Source organism: Erinaceus europaeus, chromosome 4, assembly GCF_950295315.1.
Source record: "Erinaceus europaeus chromosome 4, mEriEur2.1, whole genome shotgun sequence".
NCBI classification, from domain to species: Eukaryota; Metazoa; Chordata; class Mammalia; order Eulipotyphla; family Erinaceidae; genus Erinaceus; species Erinaceus europaeus.
Genome location: NC_080165.1, coordinates 60,353,245 through 60,373,985, shown reverse-complemented (window position 1 = coordinate 60,373,985; position 20,741 = coordinate 60,353,245). Strand labels below are relative to the sequence as shown.

The following is a 20,741-nucleotide window of genomic DNA, read 5'->3' as shown; positions in this document are numbered from 1 at the left end:
TCTCTTTCTCTCCCCCTCTCTGTCTTCCCATCCTCTTTTGATTTCTCTCTGTCTTATCCAACAACAATGACAGCAATAACAACAATAAACAAGGGCAACAAAATGGAAAAAAATAGCCTCTAGGAGCATTGGATTCATAGTGCAGGCACCAAGTCCCAGCAATAATACTGAAAGCAAAATAATAATAATAATAATAATAATATAATAACAATATGCTTTTTCCCCCAGTACTATTTATTTTTTTCTTCATTTGTAAACTATTTCTATCCTTAATACCCTTTCAAATTGCTCTAATATGTCAAATTCCTTGGCAGTCTCTTTCCAAATCACTTTATTGAGGGGGAATTATCTACAAGACAGTCATATAGTAAATTTCTTATCTTTCTTTTTTAAATTTTTAAAAAATATTTATTTATTCCCCTTTGTTGCCCTTGTTTTATTGTTGTTGTTATTGATGTCGTTGTGGTTGGATAGGACAGAGAGAAATGGAGAGAGGAAAGGAAGACAAAGAGGGGAGAAAGATAGACACCTGCAGACCAGCTTCACTGCTTGTGAAGTGATTTCCCTGCAGGTGGGGAGCCAGGGGCTCAAACCAGGATCCTTACGCAGGTCCTTGTGCTTTACGCCACCTGCACTTAAGTCACTGCACTACCACCCAACTCCCTAAATTTTTTAAACATTTATTTATTTATTCTCTTTTGTTTCCCTTGTTTTACTGTTGTAGTTATTATTGTTGTTGCTATTGGTATCGTTGTTGTTGGATAAGACAGAGAAATTGAAAGAGGACGGGAAGATAGAGGAGAGAAAAATAGACACCTAGAGACCTGCTTCACTGCTTATAAAGTGACCCCCCCCCCACAGGTGGGGAGCCAGGGGCTCGAACCGGGATCCTTATGGCGGTCCTTGCGCTTTGTGCCACCTGCACTTAACCTGCTGCGCTACCACCTGACTCCAATTTCTTATCTTTCTGTGATAGTTATAGGCACACTATTCCCACCATCAATTTAAGTCTTCTTCCACCACTGCACTAGGTTCCCAAAGCCTTCCCAACCGCCACCCTCTTGAATTATAATCCTTCTGTTTTGCCCATTCATTTTCATGATGGTTTGTCTTTTTTTTTTTTTCTAGTGAAGATTATTTTTCTTTCCTCTTGCTGTGCCTTTGAGTCCTAAATTGTGAAAATACAGCTGTAGTGCAGTTTGACATTTTCTCTGCTTGGTTCCACAGGATTTGGTATTTAACTGACCTATTTTTATTTTTACTTCTTTGCTCAAGGAAATTGTTCAGTTAAAAGCAATTAATAGGGGACTGAGTGGCAGTTCACCTTGTTAAGTGGGGATTCAAGCCCCCACTCCCCACACAAGGGGGTAAGCTTAATGAGCAGTAAAGCAAGTACTGCCGATGTATCTGTCTCTCTCTCTACCTCTTTATGTCCCCCACTCCTCTCAATTCCTCTGTCTTACCAAATAAAAAAAGAGCAAAAACAACAATTTGCTAAAAAGTTACTATGTATCTATGTTCATATTTAGTGCTGTGGAAGATACAAATAATACAGGACAACATACTTACAAGGGACTTACAAGGGACTGCAGTCTCAAAGAGTCATGGGAACCCAAAATGCTAGGTGACCATGTAAGGTAGAGTTAAAAGGTTCAGAAAGAAACAGATAGCTGGAGAAAAATGAAGATGAAAGGCCCAGAGGAGGTCAGTGTAGGCAATTTCAGGAGGAAAGAGGAAGTGATCATTTACCCCCTACCCCCAGAGCCAGAAACCCACCTTAGATGAAATATGAATCAGCTTGACTTTAAGGTCTCTACTGAGCAGAGAGCCATTTAAAGTACTCCTGGGGATGGAAGACAGCAGTTATTAAGGAGAAAAGACAGTTAACTTTGAAAGGGCAGGAAGCTTTGCAACTATCAAGACTTGGATGTGGAAAGTAGAGTATTTGCCAAGAGAGTGGCAATAGAGGGAGGTGCCTTTTTAGGAGACAAAACAGGAAGGGAGTCAGGAAGTCCAGGCTGCAGCAGGAAATCTGGACTAAGTGGGCAGAAGACGGATGTCTATTCTATAGAACTTTCTGACAAAGAACATGTCTTAACTACAGTCAGATGTTTTCATTTCTACATCTGGCAATTCAACCAACCACAGACTGAACATACTATGTAGTTAGGTCTAATTGTTTCTACACTGATCATGTACAAACTTTCCCCCCTTCCCATTATTCCTCAAATAATATGGTATAAGAACAAATTACCTAGCATTCTCTCATTGTATTAGATAATAATACTACAGAGGGTGCACTGAAGGTTGTGTAAAAATCCACAGGTTTGAGGGATCCAGTGGGGTCCTGAAATCAATCCCCTGCAAATACTTACGGTTAATGCAAAGGAATACCGTTCTCCAGGTTCCCTCCCTCCACCTCTGTGTGCCTGCAGACTGTAAAACATGCCAATACTTTGCTTCGTTTAAACAGGAACTTCTATTGAGCACCTTCACTAGGAGCAGGGCACCAATACAGGTGTTGCAGGGGGTGGGGGCAACTACAATACCTTCCGTAGAAGGGTTGTTGTGGTGATTATACATGCATTGTTAATTTACGCAAAGCACTTTTTTAAAAAGTGGTACACATGATGTGTGAATTAAGGGACTCATTTTTATTCATCAAAGACAATACTATCGATGCCCAGCGTGGTGCCTTGCTTAATCACATTTAACAACAAAAACTTTTTCTCAGAATCCAGCGAGGGAATTTCTCAAATATTTCGGGGCGAAATAGAGCCTAAAGCAGCTCAGTGTTAGGATTGGGCCTGTGGCAGGAGGCCTTGCCCGCGGCTTAGACAGAACTGGGCCTCAAAGCGGCCGAGCTCAAATTGCAGAAAAAGTACCCCAAGCCAGGGAGGGCAGCTGGTAGGGCCCCCAAACCATATAGGGGTGTCAGACTTCCAGAGCCGCCGAGCTCCGCCCCTGCTGTTCGCTAGGACTCGGCGGGAGGAGGCGGTCGGCCAGAGTCGGGCTCCACCGCAGCGGATAGCCCCGAATTTCGGTCCCTGGCACCTATGGTGGTTCGGCTCAGTCCCCTAGAGCAGAGCCAGGTCCCACCTCAAGTTCAGGAGCTCAGCTGCGCTTACCCACCCGCCCCGGCCGGCGTCGGGACTCCCCCGTAATGGCAAGTGGTATGACCTGACCACGCCCTGTGACGACATGAGGAGGCGTGGCTATAGCCGCCACGTGACGGGGAGTGACCTCGCCGCTCTGCGCCATGGGGGCTTCGGACCCGGAAGTGGCTCCCTGGGCTCCCGGCGGTGCCGCGGGGATGGCGGGAGCGGGAGCTGGAGCGGGAGCTCGCGGCGGAGCGGCGGCGGGGGTCGAGGCCCGGGCTCGCGATCCGCCGCCCGCGCACCGCGCACACCCTCGCCACCCTCGGCCTGCAGCGCAGCCCTCTGCACGCAGGATGGACGGAGCGCCAGGGGGCCTGGGCTCAGGGGACAACGCCCCGACCACCGAGGCCCTTTTCGTGGCGCTGGGCGCGGGCGTGACGGCGCTCAGCCACCCGCTGCTCTACGTCAAGCTGCTCATCCAGGTGGGCGCCCGGGGAAGGCGGGAGGCTGCATGCAGGTGACAGGCCGAAATCTGGGGGCGGGCGAGAGTCGCGGTTTGGAGTTGAGAAGCGAGACCAAAGCGTGGGAGAGGGGGTGGGGGAAGTGGGGGGGCACGGGCTTGGGGGTGCAGGAGTGGGGAGCTAAGAAGTCAGAGTGACCGATATGGGAGCAGGTAACAGGATTGGGTGCAAGAGGGAGGGGCGGTGGGCTGCAGACAGGTTGGGGAGATGAAGAAACTGAGGCAGTTGACTTGGAACTGGAGGGAAGGGGCAGCTTTGGGGGTGAAGGAAGAAGCCACTGCCTGGGGGAGGGGCGGGAAGTTCTTGCGTCTGGGGGGTGGGGGAGTCGGGGGCTAAGGCCAGGTGTTTGCAAGGTGCGGAGGAGTTGTCGCTTACTTGGAGATGGATTTAAAGAGGTTTGGGGAGACACAAGACAAAGGACCAAGCTTGTGGACCAGGGGCCGTCGATTCCGGGGAGGAGGGGTGAGGGGCCGGCCCTGGGTTTCATGGTGACGGGCAGGAGAGTTGAGCTGGGGGCTCTGGACTTGATGGCGACGACACACTTGGTGGGAGGAGGGGACGGGGTGACGCGAGTGGAGGGAGGGGTGCGGATGGGGCTGCAGTGGGGGAGGGGAGGGGGCGTGGAAGCGGCTCCTAGAGCGAAGCGGATGACGCATCTGTAGGAGAAAATGGAAGGCAGGGTTGGGGGTCGGGAAATGGTCGTCGTGGTCTTTGTGTTACCAAGGGGGACGGGCTAAAGGCGTATGAGAACTTGGGGATTGGGCAGAAAAAGCAGCTGGTGGCAGAACTGGCTGGGACTGGCTGGGAGGGAGACTGAGGTAGAAGTGATGTCTGTGCAACGGAAGGATGCAGGGACACCCGGCGTGTTAGGGTTTCTGCTCGGGAGGGAGAATTCCAGCTGGGGGGGGGGGGAGCCTCTGGGTGTGAGGTGGGCGAGGCTGAGTCGGGCTCCGACTGGAGGGGGGTGTGGTTCAGCCTTGGACTGGGTGTTGTCTGAAGATTAAGCTTTTAGAATTTTCCGGATAAGAAGCCCAGGCTAAATTTGAGGCTTTATTTGAGTTGGGGGGGGGGGGGGCGCGAATCTGTCAGATTTACTGTCTTTATGCTCAGACTGAGAGAGTGGGTAATAAAACTAAAACTAGAGTGAGAAGAATGGAAGGAAATAAAATCTAGGGTCTGAGAAACAGGGTGGTAGTTGTTTTTTTTTTTGGACAGGGAATAAGAATTTTTCGGTAGAGGGCATGTGGTTGTAATCTAAGAGTGACTGAGGTTTAGGAATGGTTGATGGGAAGGTGGAGATTGGCATTTGGTCGTAGTTGAGAGTATAGGCTGTTTTATTATAGAGTTGGGGTTGTGTTATAGTAGTAAAGATTACGGATTTGAGAGGAAGAAAACAGGATTTTGCAACTGCCAGTTCCTAGGTGAGAAGTAAGGGTGGCTTACTTTTGATGACAATAAGATTGGGTGATTTCTGCCAATTGGCTTTAACTTCTGTGGCAGATAGGAAGATGCTGTATACAAGGAGTGAATGCAGTTGGAAGTTTGTTTTCATTATGTGAGCCCTGGAAGATAGAGTTTACAGGTTTATGTAAGAAAAGGGTGGTTTGAAAGGCAACTAGGGAATGAGAGCATGGAGGATGAGGGAGACTCAAAGTAGAAAGTGAATGAGAAAATGGGATAGCAGAAGTGAGCTGTCCTATTTGAATCCAGCTAATGCTGAGCATCATATTTTAGGGTAAAGTTTTGATGGGGATAGCCTGGGCATTGGAGCACTATTCTAAAAAAATAAAAAGAGGCCTGCTCTTGGAAGTATGGCAGGATTAGAGTGGCAGGGCTGGCAGTTGTCTCATTCGGGTGAAAGAGAATGGCAAGGCTTCAGATCAGGGCTCGTGGGCAGTGAATCGCAGGAGTTGGAGGCTGGCTTTGCTGGCATTTGATGCTGTGGTCAAGACCTGGTTAGCAAATTTTGCGGGTGAGATTGGATAAGAATAACGGCACAAATATGAAAACTTGAGGGTGAAGTGGACTAGAAGTGACACAGCCAGAGCTTTGGAGATACCTGGGTACAAGTAAGGAGTTTGAGTGAGATGACTGGGTTTCCTGGAAATGAGCTGTCTGAGATTGGGACTGAAATTTGCTCTGGTGTTATCACCTTTGGGGGTAGAGACAGACTGAAAAATTTAACCTAGAAGTGAAAATTAACAGATTGATTCAGAGAATGGGTGTGGGGGTACATAAAAAACAGAGCTATCTACACAGAAAATATATGAAAGTTGAAGATGGTGGGAGGACTGCTAGAGCAAAGAATCTGGGATTAGATATGCCCATTGATTGGTTACACAATGTTTCAGTGTGATCCATGAGGGGAAACATGAGCAGAAGCAGCTTTAGAGGATACGGGAGAAGAGCTGGAGACCCAGGAAAGATGAGAGTGAGAATGCATCAGCAATAGAACCTGACCTTCCTTTTGTATTTGTCGATTCCAAAGGTGGGTCATGAGCCGATGCCCCCCACCATTGGGACCAATGTTCTGGGGAGGAAAGTCCTCTACTTGCCGAGTTTCTTCACCTACGGTGAGTGTACTTCCCAGGCAGGAAATACCAGGTCAACAGAAAGGAAATTCCAGTGGGAAGCCGGCCCAGAGCTCAACACCCAGAGTCAGATTTGGCATGGGGAAGAGGGAGAGTGGCAGGGGTGCAGAACAGAGGAGTCAAAGATGTGGCCAAAGGTAGTAGAAGCAGCATGAGCACGTAGATAATACAGCTTTGGCTCAGCACCCCTGCCCATAGCCACCAGTCTTCAGCCCAAAGGGTAGGAGGGACAAACAGACAGATGACCATAGGAAAAAGAGCCTAGTTTGCTTACAGTTGTCCCTGCTATACCCAGATAGAAATGGGATGGCTTTTGTTTTACCTTCTAAGCAGTCCAGTCCTCTTTCTTACAGCTCTAGCAGAGGCCTGCCAGGTGCTACTGGGCTTTTTCCTTCCCCCTGTTCCCCCTACTTCCTCTCGCCCCCCAGTAGTGGTGCCTGCTTGCCCTGGCATCTCGACCCACTGGGCAGACAAGGCATGGGGTGCATCTTGGCTTCACAATCAACTTGGATAGGCTACTCAACTGCTCTGGCCCCAAACTCCTGACCGTGCCTTGGCCATTCCTACAAGTCCCCCCTCACTTTCAAATCTCTCAGGAGGGCTGTCCACCAAGGAGAGCCACAAAAGGAGCCAGCAGAGCCACCTTACTGTCCCCACAGTCATCAGGTAGCAGGGACCCTCTTTAAAAAACCCTTGTGTTTCCTCCATCTCTGCTCTTGCCACGCCAATCAGTTCAGAGTGACTTCTACAAATCTTTCTGCCTAGTAACTTGGGCCTTTGCCTCCTACCAATTTTTTTTTTTTTTTCCATTTCACACACTGTTGGCAGAATCTGATATAATGTTTCTTGTCTAGTCCTGTCACTGTGGTGCTGAATACAGTGTAGACAGAGCAGAACTTTTTTTGTTGTTGTTGGGGAAATGTGCTTGTCTATGTTTGCATATAAAAGTTGTAGGGGAGCGAGACTCACATCTCAGTGAGGCATCTATCTCAGTGTGGGGTAGTGAGGTCAGTATGCAAAGTCAGTGCTGGATTTGTAGGTCACTAGGGCAGCAGCTGCTAGTCCCTCCACTGTGGTTTCTGTACATCTTCAGCCATCTTAAGGACTTCTTGAGCTTAGAACCCAGTCTATGTGTCCATACCACATTGTCATTTCTGGAAGACTCGGAATAGAAAAATCTTTTTTTTTTTAATATTTATTTATTCATTCCCTTTTGTTGCCCTTGTTTTATTGTTGTAGTTATTGTTGTTGATGTTGTCATTGTTGGATAGGACAGAGAAATGGAGAGAGGAGGGGAAGACAGAGGCACCTGCAGACCTGCTTCACCACCTGTGAAGCGACTCCCCTGCAGGTGGGGAGCCAGGGGCTTGAACTGGGTTCTTTACGGCGGTCCTTGCGCTTTGTGCCACGTGTGCTTAACCCACTGCGCTACTGCCCAACTCCCAGAATAGAAAAATCTTAACCCTCATCTTACTGCTTCTTGCAAAAATGAGATGCCCCCTCCCATTTATTATTATTTTTAATTTATTTCTTAATTGGATAGAGACAAATCAAGAGGGAAGGTGGAGAGAGAGAAAGACCCACAGCACTGCTTCTCTGCTTATGAAGTCTCCCCCACCCAAGTGGGGACAAAGGGTTGACCAGGTCCTTGCTCATGGTAATATGTGCACTCAACCAGGTGTTCCCCCTTTCGCTCCCATTTATTTAGGAATTGTTAGCAGACGCAGACATCTGTTGGTCATTCCCAGACTCCATATTTGCTCTCAAGTTGAGGAGGGGCTCAACTGTCTGGATACTGTCTAGACAGCATCTACTGCTGCCTATGTTATGATGGAAAGCACCACAGCTGTCATGACATTTGTTGTTATAAGGAGAAGAACTTCCTCGAGAGTTTTCCAGGGGCTACAGAGAAAGCGGGAGTCAGTGGTGCCCCAGGTCAGCTCTGGGCCCTCTGGACCCACAGAGCCTCTGTGTCTCTGCAGACCTTTTTGTGCTCTCACTTGTTCCCAATTTTTCCCTGAGATGAGGGTGGGGTTGGAGCAAGAAGAATAGGGATCCTTACTCCTGTTTTTTTTTTTTTTGCCTCCAGGGTTATTGCTGGGGCTTAGTGCCTGCACTATGAATCCACTGCTCCTGGAGGCCATTTTCCCCCTTTTGTTGCCCTTGTTGTTGTAGCCTTGTTGTGGTTATTATTGTTGTTGTTGATGTCATTAGTTGTTGGATAGGACAGAGAGAAATGGAGAGAGGAGGGGAAGACAGAGGGGGAGAGAAAGAGTCGCCTGTGAAGCGACTCCCCTGCAGGTGGGGAGCCAGGGGCTCAAACCGGGATCTTTATGCCAGTCCTTGCACTTTGTGCCATGTGCAATTAACCCGCTGCGCTACAGCTCGATCCCCCCTTACTCCTAATTTTTAATGTAGTGCTGGCGTATAAACTCTGGGCCTCATACATGATTTGGCTCCTGTGGATCCTTGGTCCAACTTTCCTTATTTATTTTATTTTATTTTTTATAGAGACAGAAATTGAGAGTGGGAGGGAGAAAGAGAGACACCGGTAGCACTGCTTAACTACTCGTGTGAACCTTCTCCTCCTACAGGTGGTGGCTGGGAGCCTTTGTGCATGGTAACGTGTACACTCTACTGTGTATGCCACTGCCCAGCCCCCACCTGTAGGAGGCGAAGGTTCACACGTCATTTTTAATAAAGAGGAATAGACACATACAAAGAGGAATAGACACATACAGAGAGGACAGACACCAAGAACCTATCTACCAAGCTCCCCCTGTGCCAGGTCCTCATGGACAACAAGGTATGCTCTCTACTGGGCAAGCTCTCCCCTGGACTCCCTTACTTTCTTTTTATTGATGGACAGATTGGATTGAAAGAAGCTGAGAGCTCACTCAGGATCCTCTTAGGCCTATCCTGACAGGCTTTCCCTGTCACTGACTGTTGCTCCCTGCCCCCTAAGTAAACCTTCTGCCTGTGCACTCTACAAAGGAGGGCCCTTTGCCAGGGCACAGCAAGCAGCCTCATCCCTCTTCTCTTTGCAGCCCCACCCCAAGAAACCAAATGAGCTAGTGACAGGTGCTCTGGGGCCCAGGGCAAGCCTGCCCTGCTGACAGTGACACTGAACTGCAGGGCTGGCAGACATATTGTAGAGGAGAGACAGACACTTGCTTGTTCCTGCCTGTGTGCAGTACCAGAACTCAAGTAGGGATCTGAAAAATGGAAGTTTGTCAGAATGTTCTGCTCCCCACCAAGGAAACAGGTTATACAGAAATATTGTTTCTTAAAACATAAAGAATTGATGTTAAATGAAACAATGAGAGGTTAAGAAAGGTATCAGGGTAGACACCCTGGCCCTTCCCTGTTTAATTATACTTACACTGTGAATTTCATTAGTGCCTCTGTTTTAGCTACTCGCCTCCCCAGCACCCCAAGTCTTCATAAATGCCCCAGGTGCCAGGGGTGTTCTGGGCCAAGCACAGCAATGAAGGAACTACCCTCACCATGGCGTCCTCAGAGGACTATCTCCAATCTTTCTCTTGGGAGACTTTTTCTCTTTCCCTCCCTTGGCTGTTGGCTTCCCTGTTTCCTCTTGTTACTCTTATTTCCTTTTCCCTTCCCAAGTAGAACATAAGAGAATTGTTTTAAAAGCAACAAAGTTGAGGTTTAGGTTCCAACATTTAAGTAAGTTGAGCTGGGAGTTTTCAGGATAGATTTTTCCCCACAAAGTTGAAAAAAGAAAATATTTGTATCTAAGGCCAGGTAGTGGTACACCTGGTTAAGTGCACATGTTACCATGTACAAGGATCAGAGTTCAAGTTCCTGGTCCCCACCTACAGGGCAAAAGCTTCACAAGCAGTGAGGCAGAGCTATAGGTATCTCTCTCTCTCTCCCCCTTCTGTATTCCTTGTCTCTCTTAACTTCTCTCTGCTCTATGAAATAAAATAAATACAAGATTTAAAAGAAAATATTTGGATTTATCAGTCAAAAATCTACTTTGGAGCTTTATATTTAAAAAAAAAAAAAAAAAAAGACAGGTACAAGAGAAGATAATTAGAACAGGGCCTAAGTATTCTCAGGGCCCTTGCTGGCGCTCCCTTTCGTGACCGAAGGACAGGCTGCATCTACTCTGGGCACGTAGGTGACAGACAGATGGTACATGTGGGCCAGGTGTGACACTGCCATCTCTGCTCTTTCATAGCCAAGTACATCGTTCAGGTGGATGGGAAGATAGGACTCTTTAGAGGCCTGAGCCCCCGACTGATGTCCAATGCCCTCTCCACCGTGACCCGAGGCAGCATGAAGAAGGTGAGCCTGGGTCATGTGTACTGGTTCTGTCCCACAGTTTTCTTGCTTTCTCACAACTCTGACCATACTGCCCCTCCCCCAATCTGTTTAGCCTTGGGGGTTGCCTGGGGTGGGCCAGGCTGATGGACTCTGCAGAAAAAAGTCACCTGGGCTAGTTCCCACCAGTTCCGTTTAAGAGGCTTAGCTGTGCTTTGCTTTGTGTATCTCAGGTCTTTCCCCCAGATGAGATTGAGCAAGTTTCCAATAAGGATGACATGAAGACTTCTCTGAAGAAAGTGGTGAAGGAGGTGAGTGCCTGCAGTTGGAAAGGTAAAAGAGGGGTGGTTCTGATTAGGCCTTTGCAGACACTGGCTTGGGCTTTCACTGGGGCACAGATAGGTGGCATGAGGAAGAAGCCCTAGTGTAGCTATAACGGAGAGCCCAGAAAAGCCTTAGATTGTGGGGCCTGACCCAAGGACCCAGCAGTCCTCAGGAGAGGGGATTAAATGGTGGGCAGCAAGTAGAGCCATCCCATGTGGGGGGCTACATGATCCCAGTTTCTCCCATAAAAGCTCATGAATCTCCCTAGAAGGACCAGCTCCAGGGAGGAACCACACTGAGTCCCTGCCGTCTGTTCTCTTCCAGACCTCCTATGAGATGATGATGCAGTGTGTGTCCCGCATGTTGGCCCACCCCTTGCATGGTGAGTGTACCACCCGCATCTAGCTGGGTGGCAAACCCTCATGGGCAGTGGAGGGGTTACTGGGAAGTACTGGTGGGGTGGGAATCCCACTGAGCAGAGATTGGCTGCGAGTTCTGTTCAAAGGACTCTGGGACCCTTCAGCAGTGGCTCAGCCTATAGAGTATAAGACTTAAATACATGAAGACCCTGCTTTGGTCCCTCACTGGGAGGTTGCAGTCATGGAATGTGGCCAGCCTCACAGGGAACCTTTTCCTCTTGGGTTCTGTCTGACACATGCCAGGTTGTGCAGTGGTCTCTCTGCACTGGGCTCCCCAGGACTGGGCTGCTATAGACTTCAGCCCACATGTCACCTGTGTGTGTGTGTGTGTTTTCTTTCTCCTCAGTCATCTCAATGCGCTGCATGGTCCAGTTTGTGGGACGGGAGGCCAAGTACAGGTGGGTAATTCTTGTGAGGACTGATAGGGGTGGCCCAGTCCACCATTCCGAGTTTGGCAGGACAGACTGTGTTGGGGTCATTTGCTGTGCCTTACCTTCCTAGTTGTAATGTGCTAGTTTTAGAGGAATGGGAGGGTGGCTTCCATACTCTGAGTCCAGGGCCATTTTCTCTATCCCATTTTTTTGTCTGGCACTACCCTGCATAAGCCCAGGTACCTTGCAAAAAGGAGTAAGTAACACTGAGCTGGAATTAATAGTCCCAGCATCAGAGGTGATTCTGCAATTTAGGATTGAGCTAGGGACTCCTGATAGACCCTAGTTTACTTACCCCTAATGGTTATCCCCACTACCACAGGACCTGGCTTGTACCTCATTTCATCCTCTGTTAGAGCATGTACACACTAGAGATTTGGATCTGTCTCCTCAGTTATTTACCTAATATTTATGTTGTATTTGCTTCTGATACTGAGCAGGGCCTAGGTGGGTTGACAGGAGGATGACATGCATCTGCTACCCTTCTTTTACAAGAATCTCTTTTCCTGAGTGCACTTGTTTTCTGCAGCATACTCAGGAAGCTTAGCTGCTGTGGTGCCTGATTTTTTGAGTTCACTGGTGGAAAATTGTCCCACTTCCCCAACCTGAAATGTGAGCTTGGTAGGCAGGACCTGTTGGGTGATGATCTGGCTCAGAACCCCACCAGAATGAACCACTATGCTGAGAAAGGGGGTTGAAGTCCCCAGGACCAATGCTAGTCAGAGCACTACCTCTCACTGTCTTTCTCCCACTCCAAGACTTTGCAGAACCCCCATATGCAGCAGCCTCTGGCGTTGCTTGCTACAGATCCCAGAGCTAGTTCTGGAGCCTTCTTTGTGTTTCATATCTAAGGCATCACAGCTTCTCCTTTGGTCTCTAACAGGCAGTAGTGGCCAAGGTGCTTGTCCTCAAACTCCCTGCTGGGGGGGGGGGGGCAGATGCCTTGTCCTAGGTTGCATTTGGGCCATCTGACTGCAGGGCCCTGTGTTCTCTTGGAAGGCGATTCTGCCTACTCCCCACCCCTCCTGCTCTCACTGTGTGGACATCAAAGCTGCCGTACTGAATGGGGTGTGAAGCCTCAAGACCAGGCAGGAGTAAGTTGCCTCTGCAGCAGCCAGACTACTTCATTCTTGAATTCTATCTCCTACAAAAAAATACCTATAGAGGCTCCTATCCTTGTGGGTTGTTGGGTCTTTTCAGTTTCCATGGATTGTATAAACATTCCCTTTGCCCCCAAACAGGAGTTCTAATCTTCTCCAGTGAGGTTCTGCTGGTAACAGAGGAGCGCCTTTCTCCTCCTGCCAGGACTAGAGGATTCTGAGCAGGGGTAGTAGATTCTACTCCATGCTAAGGGTAGGCTTCTTGAAGGTGGGTGACCTTGTATCTCTGTTTTCTCTTTTTCACAGTGGTGTGCTGAGCTCCATCGGGAAGATTTTCAAAGAGGAGGGGCTGCTGGGATTCTTTGTGTACGTGAGTTTATCCCCCTCATTGCTGGCCACAGGGCCTGAAGTCTACTAGCAGGTGCATTTTCCACTTCTCATGCCGAAGCTGCTGGTCTCAGACTACCCATAGGGCTCTGCCCACTTCAGCTGGCTTCCCCTTAGCTCCATAGAGCTCAGCAGTATGTGCAAGCTGTCAGTTGGTCATCACAACACAAACAGCCCAGTCATTCCAGATCCCTGTTTACACAGAGATAAGACCATTGGTCCAGCATGCTGGGGAGATGGACTAGATGCTGCCCCTGTGCCCCAGACCTGGTCATTTTGCCCAGGGTGGAGGCTGGACATTGAACTGGTCCTTAGGTGCCAAGATTTTTCCTGGTTTCATTGCTGAAAATAACTAAAAGCCTCACTGTTGTTAAAATTCGGAGGCTTCAGCTGGCCGGGCTAGCTTCACAGGCGGGTAACAAGAGACGACCAGAGACATACGGCTGGGCAGGGAAGCTGTATTTCTTTATTCAGGAACAACGATTCATAAACTAACCCAAACTAATCACCAAACAGAACTCTGCTGTCTCTTTCCCCCGCAGCGGTGCCAAGCACTCTCGAACTCTGGAACCCTGTTGGGGTTCCTTGGGGCGGGGACAAGCGGGCCTGCGAAAACTAGCAGGACTGAACCAATTTTCTTGGCAGGGGGAGAGCTAGAACAACCCAATGTAAAGCATACAACACCTCACTTGGGCTGAAGGTTGAGCACTGGAGGCTCACAGACTGACTCGTCCTGACAGATTCTGTTGGCTACAGCATTGCTGACCAATTAGTTCTTCATAGTTAGGATACTTCATACAATAGTCCATATTTCTACCTTCTCATGATAGCATAAGGGTTATGCAAAAGACTTTCATGCCAAAGCACTGATCCACCATCCATGGAGTTCTACCTGTTTCTCTTAGTGCTCTACTCGAACCTCATATGCGGAAAGCAGGTACTCTACTCTCTGAGCCACCTACCTGGTCTCTGGCCAGGTATTTTTGTTTTATGACTCCTCATGTGTCCAAGAAACAGTGACATAAAGGCATATGTATATAGGCCACTCCCTCCATATTTAAACAAGCAAATAAACACCCCCCCCCCAAAAAAAAAAAAGCTCAGGTAGTACACAGGACCCATTCATTTTACTCTGACTTTTTGCCCTCAATACTGTATCTTAGGGGAACTTCTTATATCAGTTTGTAAAGCTGTTAAGCTATTTATCCAAAATGCCATCACTTTACAATCAAACATCCAAGCGAAAATTTGCATGGAACGTCTTCAGTGGGATATTTCAGGAGTGAAGATAAAGATGAATTAAGCAGTGTTTTTTGTTTTTTTCCTTTTTATTTATTTATTTACTTTCAATTTTTATTTATAAAAAGGAAACACTGACAAAAACTGTAAAATAAGAGGGGTACAACTCCACACAATTCCTGTCACCAGAACTCAGCATCTCATCCCCTCCGTGATAGCTTTCCTATTTTTTTTTTTTTTTGAGCAAAGAGTTGATCAGGTAATGAGGTCAGGTAATGAAGAAGTTACCAACATATAAATACCATATATTTTAATGAGAGAAGGGTACAGAGAAATAACGGAGCATTAGGCTCTGGCTTATATGGTGGTGCTGGGGAAGAAAGTCTTTCATAATAATGCATTGGAAAATCCCAGACTTAACAACATTTTGTTATTGTTCTCGTATTATCATTGGTTTACAGCCAATTCTCAGATTTCAGGAATGTGATTTCACACCTATGTACAACTTACTCACCCACCTCAATAGTCCTGTCTTAATGACCTGCTTCTGTGATTTAAAAACTGTTCCTGAGTGTAGTCCGGGAGGTGGCACAGTGAATAAAAGCATTGGGCTCTTAAGCATGAGGTCCTGAGTTTGAGCCCTGGCAGCATATGTACCAGACTGTTGTGTTCTCTGTGTGTGTGTGTGTGTGTGTGTGTGTGTGTGTGTGTGTGTGTGTGTGTGTGCGCGCGCGTGTGTGTGTGTTTATTAATAAATAAATCTTAAAAAAGAAGAAAAAACTACTCCTAAGGGTCCATGCGGTGGCACACCTGGTTAAGTGCACACATTACAGTGTGCAAGGTACTAGGTTCAAGTCCCTGGTCCCCACCTGCTGGGGGAAAGCTTCATGAGTGGTGAAGCAGGGCTGCAGGTGTCTCTCTGTCTCTTCCCCTCTATCTCCCCTCTCTCAATTTATCTCTTCAATAATAAATAAATAAAAGTATTTTAAAAATAAAACAAAACCTGCTCCTGAGGCCCTAAGTTGACTTGTGTCAGATGTGGCATGAAACACACACTCTTGTCCCCTGGTGTGGATAGGGCTGATCTGTGTGGTCTGTGTAGGTTCTCTTCCTGGGGCCGTATCATTGGATGTACTGTAGCTTTGAACTTGAAATAACCCAGCCTTCCTCCTGGATGTGGAGCCCTCAGGAAATGATCCCTGTCTCCCCCACTCACCTTTTCTCACCTTGCTTTTTAGCGGCTTAATTCCTCACCTCCTGGGAGATGTGGTTTTCTTATGGGGCTGTAACCTGCTGGCCCACTTCATCAATGCCTACCTGGTGGATGACAGCGTGAGTGACACCCCAGGGGGGCTGGGAAACGACCAGAATCCAGGTTCCCAGGTTGGTTGGAACAAGGATTTGTCCATGTTTCCATGTGCTGGTGCCCAGGGTCTGGGGAAGACTCCAGGATACTAGGATTCTGAGCATTAGGCCCTAACAGCTTAGAGAGAGTCTAGGGGATCATCTGAGAAGAGGACTGCTTGTCCCAGGTCTAGCTGGATTCCAGAGAGAATGACCTCAGAGACAGGTTCCAAAATGGTAGCCAGACCTGGGGAGTTTATGGAGTGCTCCTTCCTGAGCAAAAGTCGAAACAAAAGACCCCAGCTTATTCAGTGCTGATTCAGATAGTAACCTACTTTTAGAGATTAGGAAGTCAGGATGGACCAGCAAATAATAACCTTTTGACTTTTGCCTAATGTGTCGTGCTATTCAAGATTCCTTTAAACATTATGACATTGATCTTGACAAGCACTCCAGCTGTAAAGGGAGTAGGACTGATGTAGGTAGTGCCCTATTATACACAGAGAGAGGACTGAGACCCAGAGACTAAGAGGCTCTCCAGAGCCATCCAGCTGGGGTCTTTTCCCTCTGCCAGGCCTTGGATACTATCTATCTGAGGTATACCCCACCATTTTGTTAGCTGTGGCCTGGTAGGCAAAAACCTCTTAGTAGATCTCATCAAACTTGGATCCTTCTAAATGAAAGATCTTGAAGAAAGGTGTTTGCAGACCTTAGAGACTGACTGGTTCTGTCTCAACCACAGTGTAGATCTAAGAATTAAGGAGGACTGGGGAGATAGCATAATATTTATACAAAGACATTCATGCCTGAGACTCTTATTAATGTCCCAGGTTCAGCCCCCAGCACTACCATAAGCCAGAGATAAGCAATGCTCTGGAAGGGGGAATTGAAAAAATTGGGGAGCAGTGTTGGGTAGGAATTCTTGGCAGCCAGATAGCCTAAAGGTAATGATTAGCAGTCCCCAGAAAGAATAGAGGAGGGACTGTGAGCTTGTCTGTCACAATCACCTTGGGGCATGCCATTGTCCATGTGTGTCTGTGTCTGGGCCCTGGGTGGCAATTTTGGGGTTGGGTGCATCTGGGCATGTGGTCATGTGGTGGGGGGGTGCCCTGCCTAGCTGAGGGCCTCTCCCCACAAGAGTACACTTGGTGGCATTTAACTTGGCTGGTGGGTCTCTCCTGCCTCGCAGAGCACATTCTGCTGGCTCCCTGGAAACTGCTCCCACCTACAGTTATAGTTGCATGTGACCATGGTCCTGCCCCCCCCCCCTTGGCATTGATGGGTGAATTGCAGCCGTCACATACAGAGCAAGGCTGGGTCAGCATGGGTTTCTGGGCAGGGGCAGAGGTGCCTCACGGGTGACAAATTTCCTCCAACCTAGGTAGACGGGTGTTTAACCAGGGGCTGCTACACTTCCTCCAGCCAACAATAGCAGTCACCAGCTTCATTGAAAAGTACTTTTGAAGTGCTTTTCTGTGTGTGATCTAAAGGCCCCCTTAGCCTGTGACTGCCACTCAGGCAGAGGTCTGAGCACCCAGAGCTCAGAGCATCCTAGGGGGAAGGCCTCAGCACAGGAAGCAGAGAGACTGAGGGTCACCCTTCCCAGTTACTTTTCTGAACAAAGAAGATTTCAAGAGTTGGGGTTCTCCGAATGAATTAAGGAGTGAAAGCAGTAAACCCAGAGTTTCCCTTTGCTACACGACCAAGATTCCATGTATGGGCTGTTCAGGTAGCATCTGTCTTTATGTTCAGGAAGTGTGACTGAGCATTGACTGTGCCTTGCCTGGACATTGAGCAAAGCAGCACAGGGTAAGCCATCAGAGCTCCAGTCCAGTTGGGGTTATGAAGCCAATTGACTCCATTTACAGAGCTTCCTTCACTTGTTGCCCCTCACCACCCCCAGCTGGGAAGTCCTCAGACCAATAGACCATATCTGCCTCCCAGATCTTCTTTTGGCTTAGACCCCAAGTCTGCAGAAGCCACTGCAGGCACTAAAAGGGGATGTGGTGTATGCAGCGTGCATGTGAGGAGCTGGGCACTGGAGAGTGTGGGGAAACCTATATCTTGAGGTCCCTGTGTTAAACCATACTTGCTTTCTGTCTCTCCAGTTCAGCCAGGCCCTGGCCATCCGAAGCTACACCAAATTTGTGATGGGGGTAAGTGGAGCTGAGCTTCTTTACAGGCCTGGGCAGGGTTTGGGAGGCTCTAGGGACAGCTGGATAGCGGGTGCTGTCACTTGCATTGTGGCCCTGTGCGGGACACTAACACTTAAGTCTCCTGGGTTTCAGATTGCAGTGAGCATGCTGACCTACCCCTTCCTGCTGGTTGGTGATCTCATGGCTGTGAACAACTGTGGGTAGGTGTGCGCCTGTCCATCAGGCATCCTGACAGGGTTTCTGGGGGCCAGGGGTGATTCAGCTGAGCCCAACCAGTACCCGATCTCCTACCCCCTGGCCTGTGTGGACATTCCATCTACCAGATCCCCTGGCCTCCTCTGGGATGAACCTCTTCTGGTTCAAGGTATGGGTGGTGACAGCTACAATCCCTTCCTCCTTGAGGGACTTTCCTGGGCTGGTCATCTCCCATTGTCCAGAGGATCTGACACACCCTCCTTTCTGAGCAGGCTACAGGCCGGACTCCCTCCTTACTCCCCAGTATTCAAATCTTGGATCCACTGCTGGAAGTACCTGAGTGTCCAGGTAAGCCCACTCCCATGGGAGGAGGTCATTCACAATGATCAGAGGAAGTGATTTCAAGAACTCTTCAGTTCCTAAAAACATTAAGAGGCTATCATAGAGCCTAATGTGAGCAGAAAGAATTAAAAGAACGTAGTGTTTTAAAGCACATGAATTCAATTTTCACTTGAGTTCAGAGAGGATTTGAAACAGTTAAATTTGAATTTACTTTAAAATTATTCATCAACGAGCCCCTGCTCTCCACCTGCACAGAGAAGCTGGCATGGTGAAGCAGGTCTGCAGATCTCTGCCTCCCTTTCTGTCTCCTTCTCCCCTCTCTATTTCTGTCTGTACTATTAAATTAAAAAAAAAAAAAAAAAAAAGGCCATCGGGACCAGTAGATTTGTATGCCAGCACTGAGCCCCAGAGATATAACCCTGGTGGCAATAAGAAAGTAATAATAACATATATATACATATTAAATTCATCAGATGAGGGTCCCCTCTTGTCTTCAAACCTTAAAGCCTCTTAGGCAAATATGAGGGAGCTCTGGCCCAAGAGCACCTTATCCTTGGGTGATAAGGTTTAAGATTACATAGTGAAAACACAAGGGCTGAGGTCAGTTCCTGCCAGGCAGCTGTTGATTTGGAGGCCGTACCTTCCTTCCACTCCCACTGCTCAGGAGACCCTAGGGATGGAGCTGTTTCCTGCAGTGAGTCTGTGAGGGTGCCTTGCTTAGGCGGTTTTTGTTCTGTGCTAAAGCACTTCTCTCCTGGCTGCAGCTCTGGGGCCTAGAGGTCAGGGGTCCACTTGTCTGACCTAGGGTAGATTCTTGCCATTTCCTGGCCTTGGTTTGCTAATAAAATGGAGTGGTGACCTGGGGAGGTACAAGGGCAGATTGGTACTTCAAGGTTGAAGGGAAGGGCAGTGGGAAGCAAAGAAGAAAGGAGACATTAATGAGAATCTCCCCAGTGACTCAGGTCATGTGACGTTCACGAGTATCATATCCTAATGTCACTAGAGGAGTCTTAGGCCATATGAGTTCTAAAATTGGGACAGTGATTCCCCTCCCTGGAGTTTTCTTACTGATTAGTCTCGTTGACACTAGAAGCCATGTGACATGAAATCAGCCTGTCCTTGGATTTCTGCACGTTGCACTAACGCAAGCCTGGATGCCTCACCTCAGACACTGGGGCCTCTGAGCTCCTGGATCAATCTGTGCGTTATACTGGGATTAGCACAAAAAGTGTCCTTCCCTTTGCTTTTCTTCATCTTTTTATTTTACTTTATGTTCATTTACTCATTAACGAGAGGAAAGAGAACTGGGGCATCCCTCTGGCACATGTGCTGCCAGGATTCAAACTCAGGACCTCATGCTTGAGAGTCCCGTATTTTACCCATTGCACATCTCCCAGGCCGTAGCACTTCCCTTTTCACTGACCCAACTGTCACTTCCAATTCAGGGCCAGCTCTTCCGTGGCTCCAGCCTGCTTTTCCGCCGGGTGTCATCAGGATCATGCTTTGCCCTGGAGTAACCTGACCCACCTATAACCACACTGTCTCAGCCTGGCCACCATGGGTGAGACCTGTTCATCAAGGGGAACCTGCAAGGCAGTGCCAACCCAACAACACCTTAAATGTGCCCCAGCCCAGCTGGGCTTCCATTTCCATATTTGCCATATGTCTATCCAGATGCAGGGGTTAATGGGGGTGGTGGGCTGTGTCCACTGAATTGGTTAACCTTTTGGGCCTGGAAATGGTAGTTGGGGCTGGAGAGGTAGGGCAAAATGCCCTCCTCAGATTTGCTGAGAGCCTGCATTGTGCAGGGTTGGATGTGAACAGGTTCACTGTGTCAGACCCCCAACCCCTGAACCCCCTCACCTGTGAGCCAGCCCAGCGCTCAGCTGCAGTCCAGCTGGGAGTATGGCTCTCCTGCTTTGTAAATAGGGCATGGCCTCCCTTCACAAGGCTGCCATCATGTCCAGGCCTGTGCTTGGAGGCTAGTGCCAGGTTCTGCCTTCCTTTTTCAAAACACTACTTTTCTGACATGAAGGCAGCACCTTCTTCTGAATGGGAAATCATGCAACTGCTCAGAATGTGTCCCCACCACTTCACCCCCATCAAATGCTTGTGGGTTTCCTGGTGATGCATCATGTGCAGGATCTGGTTACCTGCGCTGTTGTGAACACTCAGGCCAGTGTCTCTGGTCCTACCCAGTTTAGATGGCTCCTCAAATAAAGATACTGGTGGTGATTTGGAATTTTGTGGGGGAGTCTTTCATTTTTTGTGAACTTAAATTTCTGCAGTCTTGCTCAGTCCTTCACG

At 48.3% G+C, this 20,741-nt stretch overlaps 1 protein-coding gene across 4 annotated transcripts; it reads left to right on the top strand.

Moving 5' to 3' along the window:
* Window positions 1–3,186: 3,186 nt before the first annotated feature.
* On the top strand, window positions 3,187–20,676 carry MTCH1 (mitochondrial carrier 1). 4 transcript variants are annotated; one of them, XM_007517816.3, is made up of 12 exons: window positions 3,230–3,580; window positions 6,108–6,192; window positions 10,415–10,521; window positions 10,731–10,808; window positions 11,146–11,203; window positions 11,587–11,638; window positions 13,078–13,137; window positions 15,636–15,780; window positions 17,850–17,897; window positions 18,030–18,097; window positions 18,365–18,440; window positions 19,880–20,676. In XM_007517816.3, exons 1-12 carry the CDS (start codon window positions 3,260–3,262, stop codon window positions 19,949–19,951), a joined length of 1,170 nt encoding a protein of 389 aa, XP_007517878.2. In that variant the 5' UTR covers window positions 3,230–3,259; the 3' UTR covers window positions 19,952–20,676. The 4 variants fall into 4 exon arrangements, with proteins under 4 accessions (XP_060045714.1, XP_060045713.1, XP_007517878.2 ...); XM_007517818.3 differs by having other exon boundaries at window positions 3,232–3,580; window positions 15,636–15,729; XM_060189731.1 differs by lacking the exon at window positions 6,108–6,192 and having other exon boundaries at window positions 3,187–3,580; window positions 15,636–15,729.
* Window positions 20,677–20,741: the final 65 nt, after the last annotated feature.

What these genes read in the sequence shown, in the direction of transcription:
- MTCH1 (XM_007517816.3), top strand. Translation starts at nt 3,260, where the DNA reads ATGGGGGCTTCGGACCCGGAAGTGGCTCCCTGGGCTCCCGGCGGTGCC. An exon ending in GTTGGCCCACCCCTTGCATG is followed by an intron (nt 11,204 to 11,586) that starts GTGAGTGTACCA and finishes CTTTCTCCTCAG; the next exon opens with TCATCTCAATGCGCTGCATG. An exon ending in GGACGGGAGGCCAAGTACAG is followed by an intron (nt 11,639 to 13,077) that starts GTGGGTAATTCT and finishes TCTTTTTCACAG; the next exon opens with TGGTGTGCTGAGCTCCATCG.